Raw genomic sequence first — 13,199 nt, 5'->3', positions numbered from 1 at the left:
CTGAAATATATGAATAAAGAATATATCACTGCATAGAGATACATATGGATCAATGCATATAATATATTTTTAATAGCTGGAGGCAGAATCATTGGTGACCACTAAGCAACAAATCACATTTAAGTTAATGGGTGAAATGCAATTTATGGTCAAAAATATAAACCAACAAGGGCACCATTTCTTTCAAAACGTCTCAGCCACAGACAAATATATTGTAGCCTTCAGACATCCCCAGGGCCATGGCAGACTTGTGGCATTTCCCGTTGACTTGGGGCCGCATAAATGTAAAGCTGCAGACTGCTGAAGTCCTGAGATGGAAATTGCAAGATGAAAAATGTCAGACTCGTTGGATTTATTAGGCCAGGGTTTTCATTTAATATTCGGCTGGCATCGACACAAAGAATCCTTAACATAAGCTAACATTTAACATAAGCTATGCAACGATTACATCCAAATCAGTCCTGCATCACTTAGAGCAAAGGTATGTGAAGCTGGCATATTAAGTCAGTGATGTTATAGAGCTAGCTGCAATGGAATCAAATATATTTAAAGTGACACGGAAAGATTTTAATGAAAAAGAAAATCCCGTGTTCGATGCCGTTTCAGCACCACGGACAGAGACCCCTTTGTGTTTCAGCACCGTGGAGAGCGCCGGGAACGTATGAATGCAGTAGACTGGTGTGTATAATACAAAGCTAACCAGAGCGTGGAGAATGGAAAAATGAATGACGTGATGACAAACACGCATCGATATAACAGTAAGTCTAAATAAATCATCAACCCATGTCAATATCCGCTTGACAGTGTCAGGTAACATCACAGCTAAGTGTGAATAAACATCTACTTCACGGTAATATAGGTCCAAGGCCAAGTCAGACCAAGCCTTGTTTTGAGCTGTGGTGTCTGTACGTGACGGTCTCGCTGTATGACTCACCAACTCCATCTGCAGGGTCTTGTCTTTGTCTCCCTCTGTCGGTAAGAAGGGGAACTACAGATGCTTTGGGAGAGCGGGGAGAAACAGATCCATACGTGCGTGGTTCTTTCAAGCAGCATCGATTGAGGAGAGGAGATAATGAGGAAAACACCAGGGAGGAGGTGGTTTAAACAGAAGACAAGACCAAACCAAAAAACTAAAACAAGACTTCAAAACAATCAGACCTGCCTACAAGTGTGTGAAGATGTTGACATGTATGGCACATTTTCATTAGTACTTTCTACCTGTATGAAGCAATGCAAACAGGAGTAAGTTTGTATAGCAGTAAGCGAAAGCTTTAACCTTCTAGTGGAGCTATGTGACAAATAATTCACATTTATGAATTTTTTGTGAAAACACAAAGGTGGTTGAGAAAGATTTGTGAATGTACAACATATGCTTTGTCTTCTTCCGTTTAGCTCTTCTTCCACTGTCCTAAGCCATTACAGCCCTCACACTCAATAAAAAGCCTTTTCTCAAACCACACAGCAACAAAGTGCAATAACTGGTGTCTGGGTCCCATTTCTGTTAAATCAATAACCCATCGGCTGAGGGACTACACAACAACAAAACACCCAGCAGGCACATCTTCACAGGAGCCATTTCCAGATGGGTTCCTTCCTTTCTCCCTGAGGTGGAGTGTGGCCACCGTACTGGCTCCATCCACCATTTCCAAAGAATTATATCCAGCGCACAATCACAAAGGAACTCCCATTCAGAGCTCCTCAAGCGTGAATAAAGAGGAAAACACAAATTAATGCGTGGGTGGTTGGGCTATCTGAAAGCTGGTAAATATACTACAGGGGACAGGTCAAAAGATCAAGTAATAAAGAGACTGTGACAGTGGTATTTTCCCTGCAACAAACCCCAAAATAAAAACATTAAATAACATTTCCTGTGACCTCTGGTCTGAAATTACACTATAAGTTATTATACACAAATGAGAAACTGGTAAATCTTAGGTAGGTATACGCCAGTTTTAAAATTACTGCAGATAAAATTCTATATTAAAAAAAATTTATACTGCTGTAAAGACCAAAATCCTTACAGGGTACAGATCCAGTGGCACAATTTCCTTGATTCACTACCTCTGCTAAAAAATAAATAAAAAATAAAAATCACTGTTGCATGAATGTTGCAATCCAGAACAAATAAAATCCAATTTGGCACTATGTGAAGTGATTGGAAAAGGGATTCTCAAAGAAACAGATAGTAAAGACAGACGCAGGGGTCCAGTTTTATTGGTTCATCATTAGAAGGTGATAAATTAAGACATCAAAAACATAGAAGTCAGGTTAAAGACTGAGAACCTTCATAACAAGCTTTAAATTCTGCTTTGTACAAACAAAAATAAAGCTTGTAAAAGCAAGAAGACACCAATGACCCAAATGTTCCAGTTTTGATTGTCAATTTTTTAAAAAAAGAGAAAAAAGAACACATCTTAGGGTAACCTGCTTTTATAACTATTCTGTTATTCAACCTTGGTTTTCTGTCACTAGTGGCTCAGTTAGACAACACTGCCGACATGCCGACTACTCAGAGTACTTGCAGGTATAAAACTGTATTTTTCTTTTATGTTAACATATTTTGTCACACTAAAACAAACAAACAAAAAGAAAAGCTCACAAAACAGGTCACAGTTTCACCGATTGCCTTAGCAGTACCAACAGGAGCAAACTGATGTAGAAGTAAAAACGGCTTTATTTATTTTAGAAGTGCGACACTTCCATGATGTGAAGAGAGGATGGAAACCAGTCACCAGAGTGTCATAGAAGCAGGAGGAGGGCAATCCCATATATTTCCTGTCACTCAGCTTTCCCATGTTTCTTACTGGTCCTTTTCGTGGTTGAGGGCCCGGTTAACAGCTGATGAAAAATACAGGGAAGGACAAAACAGAACAGAAAAAAAAACATAATATTTTATAGAAAATACATGAAAAATATAAGACTGCTGTATATGAGGATATATTCTGATAGTGTGAAACTGTGTGGTCATGCACAAGTTTGTCTTGTGTATTAATGTGTTGCTGCGATACATGCAGAGTATAAACGTGGCTGTACTTGCATGTACACTGTGAAGGGCTCACCCTCCTTTGTGACGGTCTCAGTTATGTTCTTAGCCTTGGCACTCAGATCGCTGACCATACTCTCCATGGTGGCCTGGTGTTTCAGAAAAAATGGTCGGATCACGCGCTTGTACAGGATTTCGGAGCCATTCCACGTTACTGGAGCCATACACCATATGAGGAACAAACACTGTAAAAAGAGCAAATTTTCTGTTATAATAAAAGGGAGAGCTATACATTTTATGAATATAATATAATGAAATGATAATGAAAATGAGTGGTTAGCTGCAGTCTTTGTAGAAGTTCAATCAACAAATGTATACTGGGATTCAGGTTTTCAATATAAACATAGTGTTTTAATGAAGGTGAGCCAAAATCGTCATAACAATAAGACCACAGTATTTCATCAGTATGGTGGCTTTTTGTTTCCATTATGTCATATTATTACTGTTATTATCTTTTTTGGTAAAAACATTTCTGCATAGTGCATTTTTTATTTAGCAGTTACACAAAATATCCACAAGAGGGTGGTGTTGGCAAGCGCCACTGTAAAAGAAAAGCCATCTGCCCTTATGTAATTCAAGACAGTATGACTATCTAAGGCATGAAAGTGTGAGCAGACTTGGGCCAGTGTCAGCTGCATACAATGATAATGTACAAAATAACCACAAAAACCATATTAAAATGTCAGCCTACCTTGCCAGCATAGTAAAAGGGGAACCAGAAGAGGAAGATGTCAGAGAAGAACTCAACAACGCTGAAGAGTCCGTAAACAACCCAGTAGGTGAGCCACTGTGTGTCATCCTCCTTAATATTGCTCTCGATGGCCTTAATACTGAATGGAGAGGAGAACAAGAGACTGATGAGGTCACGCCATCCATGGTACATTAACATTAAAAGTCTAAACTCTAAACCTGATATGATGATATTATGCGAATGTGACAATTAGCAGCACTGTACAACAAGAAATTCACGAAAGGAGAGGGTCAATATTCTGCAAAGCTACATGAACTATAGGGGGAAAAAAAACAAAACTTGTAGAGACACTGTCTCAAGTTGCCCTTTCCCAAACACAGAGCTGGAGATGAATTCACTACTGGAAGTAGCTTCATTTAGTCCAGAATGCTGCCAGAAGCAGAAGTTACATATGATGACCACTTGAAAACCACAAATTCAACTATTATCTGTGCTTCTCTCCCATCAGTGCAAATCACTGCACATCAAGATAAAGACTGTTTAACTCCATCAGACATTTACGTTCTTACATGCAGCTTTGTTAGTTTCTACAAAAATCCGTGGCTGTAGTACAGGTGGTCTCATGGGGACATGCATGATGTGATTTGGTGAGCTGAAAGTTGGTCAACAGTATGAATGTCAGAATTTATGCCAATATGTACACTGAATGAGTTACTGCCCACTGTAATCATCCCACACCAAAATTCTTCTATGTAAAAATAAAGTCTTTAGCAAAGTTAGTCAAACTTATTTTCCAATGTAGCCTTTTTTAGTAAAGCTTTTTCTTTTTCCACATTATTGTCTTATTGAGCTTCAGTTACACAAAGAAACAATCCTGTAGAAAAGAAAATCAGATAGAAAAACCTAATTTTACAGCCAGTAAGAAGTAAAGAAATTACACTGCCCCATACATGCTTCAACATAGACACAGGCATGCAAGCAATGCATGTTTACACTGGTTTAATCTAACCCGCTTTTCATAATAACACTGAAAGAATAGGAAATGGTCAGCAATCTGTAAAAGTTTGGCAAAATAGACTTTTGTCATGTTCTTTTTTTCATGTAACAGCAGGTAAAGCACTAGTCTTATCAAGGATATTTAATGATTAACAATGCAGCATGCCACTAAAACACATCAGTAACACAGATATAAACTGGTATTATCAGACTGACTACCTTGAAAAAGCCATAATCAGTATTAGTAATAGCAGTCTTGGGTTGGGTTGACATTGAACTTTGGATTCTAAAAGAAGCGTTCATATATTAGAGTGGACATTTTTTTTGAACAGATGTCATACATACGAGAAATATGCTGGATACACAAATCCAATCAGGTTGCAGAGCAGTGAGGCTCCATATCCAAACAGAAGATATATCGCAACAAAACTCAGGAAACCTGCAGAGAGAGAAACACGAGAGGCGGCAGTGAGCTGTGAGCAGACGGCGCGACAGGGAGGGGAGTGTGAGGTTATCCAGTTACTTTACAAACACTTCTAATGTCAAGCTACATTACTGTGTGTCTCACAGCAGGATATGAGGAAAACACAGTACCAGGATCAGGAGGAGCACTGAACACACACCAAACACTGATATTAATGCAGCCAAAACAAGAGTTGATTTTTTTAAAATACATTTCAAAGCTCATTAAGCCACATGAAAGTATAGACTTCAAGCCTACACACCTCAGGCATGATTGACTCCACAACACCACAGGTTTTATGCAACTTAAAATAATATGTTTATGATAGTGTGTAGTATGTGAAACTACAATTCAATCAGTATCTTAAAAACATGACTTCCCAATTCAGTGTGTATACTTTGTGTCTAAGGAAACAGACTGACTTTGAGTGGAAATGACTCAAGTTCCTTATTTATTGACTGGCACGAAATTACTCCCTGTCATGCTAAAAAGTAAATACGATATATGGATAATATAATATGGTCTAGAACACAGCATTAAGGCATGTTATAGCCATGAATAAAGATAATAAACATGTAACTGAAAAACCAGAAATACTACAGAACTGCCAACTTGTAACTTTGAATTCAATTATCAAACAGCAGATACACACTACAGTTTAGCATGCAAAGGTTTACCTACCAATTTCTGTCACATACTCAAGATTTTCCCAATAATATTTCTTCAGCTTTTTTAACACTGAGTTTTAAATAACATCTCATTGAAATTTCGTAGGAACTCTATTCATGTAAACCTGAAAAAACAAGCCAAGTGGGGTCATCTCTCATCCCTGCAACATATTTATATGTACAATTGCAATATTTTTAATCATAAAAATATTTGCTACCACAAAATTGTCAAGAAAACAAACGAGGAATATTGGGACACTGCTTGTAGCCCAGTTACTGCTTACTAAATACAATAATAATACTATATCCCTGCTACAGATCTCTGCGGGGATGAACGGGTGGTAGCTTTCAGAGGCAGGTGGAGTTTCAAGCAATTCAGAGTTGATTAACACACAGAGAGTCAGTATAAAATGTAACTAAGGTGACTCCGTAGCGAGTTGATGTAAAACAGAACAAAAACAAACATTGTGTAATCTCCAAGGTACTGTAGATGTCAGTACTTCAATATACTATTAAAATATATGCAAAACTCAACTGTTCATTTAAATTCAGCTAATATAAAAGGTCATACATTATCAAAAGCACTAAAAGCATATGATCCTGTTGTAACCATTGCCTGCTCTTTACATCTCATTTGTTTGTCACAGCTCATATACAAATATCTGTGCTGATCCCAGCCTATCCAGCTCACGCCCTCTCTCTCTCTCTCTCCCTAATGAAGACCAAACTGGAAGAACCGGTTGACAGCGAAGACCCCAGGCTAGGTTACAGACAATGGCCAGTGTAAATAAACACACCAGCTGCAGCACAAAGCACTAAAAGCATATGGTAATTTTCAAACCAATGTGCCAGCAATAAAGAAAATGCTTTTTCCCCACTAGATTTTGACAGCGTACATAGAGTCATTACTTCATAACCCTGAAATGTAGTAGTTAAGAAACTGGATAAATAATGAAACCACAACTGCTTGATTTTTATCATCGCAGTAAATAATAGGACAAAGAAACTCATGGAGTTCTCTTGGACAATGACTGTGTATCTATATTCATTAACATCTTTGTTGTGGAACAACTGAAAATGTGCACAGAAGTCATTACATAGATGTGTGATCTTGTGATTAATGACTCAAAAGTATTTTTTATATAATTTTTGAAGGTCAGCTAAAAATCCAGTTTGACTTAATTTCAAATGATGACAAAGACCCATTGTTATGAGTACAATGGGTGAGGGGTGGAAGTTGACTTTAAAAATGTGACGTTTATGCACAACTACTAACACCCAGTCAACTGGCTGCACACAGCTGACTTGAGGCATCTCTACTCCAGTCAGCACATTAGCATTCACACTTCAGAGTGTTGCAGGAGTCAGCATGAACTTGAGATGTCTCTCAGCTAAACTGCAGACAGTTGCAAAGCTTGGTTCTTGAACTAGCTCAGATCAAAGTGAAGTCCAGTACATTATAGTGAGAAATCAGAAAAGAATTTATTGTACTCAAATGTTTTTCAGTGTACAACACATTTTTACCCCAAAATGTGAACGTAATATCAAGTAAGCATTATAACGGCACTTATAAATTGGCCAGACGCTAAGCAGATATTTCTGCAAACAGGACAGGGCATGGTATAATTTGGCTGCTCTGTGTGGTTCTACTAATTAATTATAGGGTAGAGACAGGTAGAAGTGTTTACATACAGTCCAGAGTATTTGTTTTGCAATTCAGTCTGCTGGAGGGTGTGGGAAAACAAAACATGGATGTACTTGCATGTAGATCTAAAACAGAAACACTGACTGACAGCAACTGTCTGTGCAAGCGGTTGTTTTATCAATCTTTTGAGAGCAACTGTGTAACTGGAATCATTCTGAAGTACTTGAGATAGACGGTGTTCAACATCAACTTGAGTACAAAATCGCCTTCCTTATACTACTGGCTTTTTGCATATATATATATATATATATATATATATATATATATATATATATATATATATGTATGAAAATATAAGCCCATACAACAACAGCAGGCATGCCCAACATGGTTCTTACTAAGGCTGACTGCCATGTGTTTAATGGTTAACCACTTCCAGTAAAACCCAAAAAAGTCTACAAAAAAAAAGAAGCTTGTGCTTAATATCTCATTCGAATGCAACGTTTGGCTTTTCTATGCTACACGTGTGTATAGATCTGAAATTTTGTGTCTAATTTTTTTTTTACATTAATGAAAAAGTATGACATGTTTTGTTTTGTGTATACACATATATAAAAGCCATAGTTCTTTTGAAGGATCCTTCCCAAAATATGTAGTATTTGTTACATAAAAATAAATCTGCTGATGAAATATTGGTGATAGAGATTTTTAAACCTTCAATTATCAACATTAGTCACCAAATGTACTTTTTTAAAGTCATCTTTGCATTTTTACTTATGTTGGAGTACTGTTTGTTGGAACTTCTTATCTTTGCCTGTATTCAGGTTTTCACTTCACATACAGTACTAAAGATTCTCATCCTTTGCGACCTTGAAATTGGTTATCCTGAAGGCATGCCATTGTTCTGCCATGAACAGACAACCGTTTTTGATCAATTGAGAGTGAAGACAGTGAGTTTGAATGTAGGTCACCCTGGTGTTTCCTGTAGCTGAGTGGCATCGTAAGCACAACCTTGCCTGAGGTGTCTGACATTTATTGACTTTAACTGTGCAAACTGACTACAAAGTAGCGTCAAAACAAAACTCCCAATAGCTAAGGAGTATGGGGCACCATTTGCAATAAAGGAGTGGATCTGTTTGCAGCTGTATAACCAGTCATCCTAGAATCTCCCTCCATTTCTGACCCTGGATATTTCAGGACATGATAAAAATACCCCTGAGATCAGCTGGTGGTGGATCTCGAATATTAGAAGCAGTTCATTCAGCAGCAACGCTTCGAAATAGATTTGTATGTGTACATATAGGTGTGTGTGTTTGTACTTTTAAACCAGGTCAAACGCAGTAGTGAAGCATTAGGGCCTGAGCTGGATGAACTTTGGCATTCTTGCATGAGAGAGAAATAAAATGAGCCAGCTAACAGAGAGAGGGAGGATATGAAACATCTACTACTCACGAACACTGCAACCACAACTGTGTGCCAGTTTCCGTTTGAGTGACAGCTTACCAGCTAAAAAGCTAACGTTGGCATACTTGTTTAACACGAATATAGTGCCAAGTATTGGAGGAGAGGGGTAACTCCTAAGCAAAAGTTAATAAACACTTCCAGTGTTTTAAAGTACATTTGTGTAGCTAGCTGTTCGTTTATTCTCGTGAGCTGTTAACATACCCAAGGCGATATACTCTCTCTTCACTCCCGTTTTTTGCTCCAGTGTTGCCAACTGATCAGTCACACAGTTCTTCTCATGGAGCAGAGTCACGAAGCGCTCCTTAAAGTGACTCATTTTCGGGCCTTCCCGAGCCTGCGACCGAAACAAAACCGTACAGAAGACAAAACAAATGTTACATGACCCCAAATTCGAGGAGTTTACAAGAAAACGGGCGGTTTACTTACTAATCTTTGCTTGATAACTTGCCCGAAAACTTGCCGCTGTGAGGGTGTCCGATGACTCCACCGGGCTGTGGTGGCAGAGGGGAGGAGCCTGGATGTGTCTGACCAATCACAAAGCTCGACTGACAAAAGCTGGCCGCTACAGTTGATGAAATAAACGGTTTGTGCTGCCCACGTTTGAAGAAGCTCAGTCATTTGGAGGTCCAGGAAACATTGCTAGTCTGTTGGGCCGCTATCATCCTTAAAATGCTTTAATTTCCCCACACATCCACTTCTGCAGTTACACCGGATGAATTTAATATTTGACTTACAAGGCTTGACTGTTTACTAAGTTTTATCAGTGTGTATCCATGCACACTAATAAACGTAGTAATTCTCGATCGTAGCGGCCTATGACTTTAACTGTTGTTTGGACAGTACACTTGTCCAGGCAGGTAAGAATTTTTAAGAAAAACCTGGGAAATCTGCATGAGGTGTTTACATTTCTATCAGAAAACGTCTCTCTCTGTTGCTAACCAGAATATACTAAAAAGCTGTATACATGTATAAAAAGTTCTTGCAATGTAAGAAAGAGTAAGGCCAGTCACTGTCAGTGGTAGCAGTGAAGTTGCCCTTCAACTGAAAGCAAATACAAACACATTTTCTCAGAAGAGGTTTTATTGAAACAAAAAGAAACACATACTCTTGTGTCACCATGTGCACATTAAAGGAATGTTAATTATTTGTAGTTGTAGTTGGCATGATAACATCACACAGTTGCGCTCACGTTTTCATTCAAATTTTGACCACGTGGCAAAGGTGCTCTTCTGGACTGAGATCTGGTCATTGGGGAGGTCATTTGAATACAGCCCCCCGCCCAGTCTCCTACTGCGCAATTTTGGTGAAAAATGTAGCCTCAGTTTAAAGTTCTTAGCTGAGAGGAGTGACACCCAGTGTGGTCATCTGACGCTGTAGCCCATCTGCATCAAGGTCTGATGTGTTGTTAGTTCAGAGATGCTCTTCTGCATACCTTGTTTATAACAAGTGGTCACTATTTCCCTCTCAGCTCGAAGTACTCTGTTGTACCTAATAAAGTGGTTGCTGAATCTTGCTAGCATGACTTTACTGGACTACACAGTAATTGGTGCTATGTTCTCAGTTTGTATATATTTTTTGTGTGTTTTCTGATGCATATAGTTGCATAATTGTATAATTCCAAGGTTTTTATTCAGTAATCTCAGAGATGAAGTGATTTACTAGCCTTTTGCAAGGATAAGTCAGTTAAAATGCCTTAACTGTTTTGAAAACTGCATTAAGAGCGGTAAGAGTGATGTTCCTGATGTGAGAATTACACCAAAGTGATTGAGAACAACTTTAATATCCCAGTGTTGACTCTTGATTCCAGTAGCTTATAACAATAAAAGTTGTATGTAGAGTGTAATTGTCTAGGCAGGTCTTGATTCTTAGGAAAAAGGGTGTTTATGCAGTTATCTTGTGATTTCAATGTTGGCAACCAGGATATATTAAAAACCTGCAATAAGCTGTTGCAGTAAAGTAAACTTTTAAAAGGCATTTGAAATTTTTATATAATAAAACCAGTTGTGTTTTTTATAAAAGAAAATAATTATTGTAACAGTGGAAGTAGCCACTGCCTGCAGCCTCGCAGCTTTACATTTGTGTAACAAAAACCACCTCACCCATGGATTTCTGTGTGTTCACAAGCTGAGTCACAGCAATCTGAGTAGACAAAACCTTACAGCAAACAACCAAAGTACAAAACAAATATTGTTCAGGACATGTAACTCAGATCTTTCTAAACTGCTCGTTAATCCAATACAGAGAATGGTCTGAAAAACAGAAAGTGTCAGTGAGCGGTAAAGGGTGAAAATACCTTGTTGATCTCAAGGTCATAGGAGAATGAGTACCTTGACCTGATAGGAAGGCAACAGCACCTCAAATAAGCATTTGTTACAAACAAGGTATGCAAAAGAAGACCTATGAACGTGGCACAGATGGGCTACAGCAGCAGAAGACCTAGCTCTTTATTAAGTCTGCCATTTGCCAGCTAATAAAGTCTGTCGGCCGAGTCCTGCATTTGGGTCCACTGCCTGGCACACAGTACTTCATGATACCTCCAGTCATCACATCTCAGTCGAGTAGAGCAACTTTGGGATGTGATTGAAAAGGAAATTTGAATGAGGAGCTTAAAAATCTGCATTACACTTTTGAGAACTGCTTTAAGAGAGAAACTGTAAAACAGTCATTAGATAATACAAATAACCAGTCAAAAATAATAACAGATTCATTACACACCATTTCAAATACTTCACAAAATGTAAATAAAAGAACAGTTTTCACAAATTGTAACACAGGTCTTTCCGAACTCTGCTTGTTTCAGTTCTACAAAAATAATAATGATGTGGGGACCAACATATGCCAAGAAAATATCCCTCGTATCATTATTGTGCATCACTGGCACTGGTTGAACTGTTGATACAAGCCAGTATGGATCTGTGCTTTCATGTGTGTATGTCAAATTCTGACCAAACTATCCGAATATCACAGGAGAAATTGAGACTTATTATGCCAGCAAACATTTTCCAATCCTATTTTGTTCAGTTTTGGTGAATTATAGTTAGTTTCCTGTTCTTACCTGACAGGAGATGCATCCTGTGTGGCCTTCCACTGCTGCAGTCTATCTGGTTCAAGGTTTGAAGGATCGCTTCCGCATTACTTAGTTGTAATGAATGATTATTTGAATTATTGTTGCTTTCCTATCCTATTCTCCTTTGAACTCTGGTATCAAAAAACTCCCCAAAAACATGCAAATAAAGAAAACAAACACATTGATACTGCCTTCCTTGGGCATTTTCTCTTTTTCAGATCATAAGATGATTGTCTGTAAACCCTAGAAATTTCTTTGTGGGAAACAGAACAAACAGCTTGCAGAAACAACTGTGTCAAATTCCAAGTCACTTAAATCACCTGATTTAACTGCTGCTCAGTTTGAAGTTCAGCAGATCATCTTGAACATGACTACGTGCCTAAATACAGTGAGTAGCTGGCATGTCATTGTGTCTTGAAATATTTGTGTTATGCTGTGGCATCCAGTGTACTTAATAAAATGGCCAGTGCTTTTTTGAATTCTGTTCATATGGGTTTTCATTGCATGTGCAAAAATATAGTCCAACGCGGTTACAAAAATTTCATTTGAAATTGCTGTTCCTGATCTTTTTCTCCGTTTTCATCTTCATCATTTCTTTCAAATGGTTTCCATCTATTTCTGGTTCCACCTTCAGCTCAGATTTGCCTTTACTCTGAACTCACTCACATTAGTTTCATCACATCAGTAGCAACAAAATGCAACGATTTTAGAGATGTTTGTTCAAGAAATAATGCTTATCAATAATGATTGATAAGCGGTGTTGAAATTCTGCATTCAGTGGTTATCATTATACATCACAATGGGAAAACTACAAAAAATTTGTTTGGCTGCAAGAGAAGATGTTCAGAGTTTTGCAGAAAGGTTTTACCAAACCAGTTTCTTGACTCATTAAATTTGGTTTATAGAATGAGATGTAATACTGGGATTTTGACATGATATTAATGACTAATGGTAATCTAGGAGCCACTGAAATCTCATACATGAACATTTAAAGCTTGGAACACTGTTGTTGCGATACAATCTTGGTCTCTGCAGTGTTTCTAATGTCACGGATGAAGCACCAAGATTACAGTTTTTCCTGAATGCTTAAACCGTAACTGTGATTCTTATAGCACAATTTCTAAAACTATTACAGTTTTTTCTGATTGCTTAAGCACATTTT

The 13,199-nt window shown here is 38.0% G+C and overlaps 1 protein-coding gene across 2 annotated transcripts; it reads right to left on the bottom strand.

Moving 5' to 3' along the window:
• Positions 1-2,183: 2,183 nt before the first annotated feature.
• On the bottom strand, positions 2,184-9,510 carry zgc:101744 (Receptor expression-enhancing protein 6-like). 2 transcript variants are annotated; one of them, XM_087833063.1, is made up of 6 exons: positions 9,403-9,510; positions 9,172-9,306; positions 5,076-5,169; positions 3,735-3,873; positions 3,038-3,228; positions 2,184-2,838 (listed from the first exon to the last, which is right to left on the bottom strand). In XM_087833063.1, the coding sequence occupies exons 2-6, from the start codon at positions 9,284-9,286 to the stop codon at positions 2,832-2,834; spliced, it is 546 nt and encodes a 181-aa protein (XP_087689189.1). In that variant the 5' UTR covers positions 9,287-9,306; positions 9,403-9,510; the 3' UTR covers positions 2,184-2,831. The 2 variants fall into 2 exon arrangements, with proteins under 2 accessions (XP_087689189.1, XP_087689188.1); XM_087833062.1 differs by having other exon boundaries at positions 3,060-3,228; positions 9,403-9,509.
• Between the last annotated feature and the right edge of the window lie 3,689 nt (positions 9,511-13,199).

This window comes from Neolamprologus brichardi, chromosome 19 (assembly GCF_056152115.1).
Source record: "Neolamprologus brichardi isolate AB-2024 chromosome 19, ASM5615211v1, whole genome shotgun sequence".
Taxonomy (NCBI): Eukaryota; Metazoa; Chordata; class Actinopteri; order Cichliformes; family Cichlidae; genus Neolamprologus; species Neolamprologus brichardi.
The sequence above is the reverse complement of the archived record's forward strand: the minus strand, read 5'-3'. Positions and strand labels throughout refer to the sequence as shown.

What these genes read in the sequence shown, in the direction of transcription:
- zgc:101744 (XM_087833062.1), bottom strand. Translation starts at nt 9,286, where the DNA reads ATGAGTCACTTTAAGGAGCGCTTCGTGACTCTGCTCCATGAGAAGAAC. An exon ending in GTGTATCCAGCATATTTCTC is followed by an intron (nt 3,874 to 5,075) that starts GTATGTATGACA and finishes CTCTCCATTCAG; the next exon opens with TATTAAGGCCATCGAGAGCA. An exon ending in TGAGACCGTCACAAAGGAGG is followed by an intron (nt 2,839 to 3,059) that starts GTGAGCCCTTCA and finishes ATTTTTCATCAG; the next exon opens with CTGTTAACCGGGCCCTCAAC.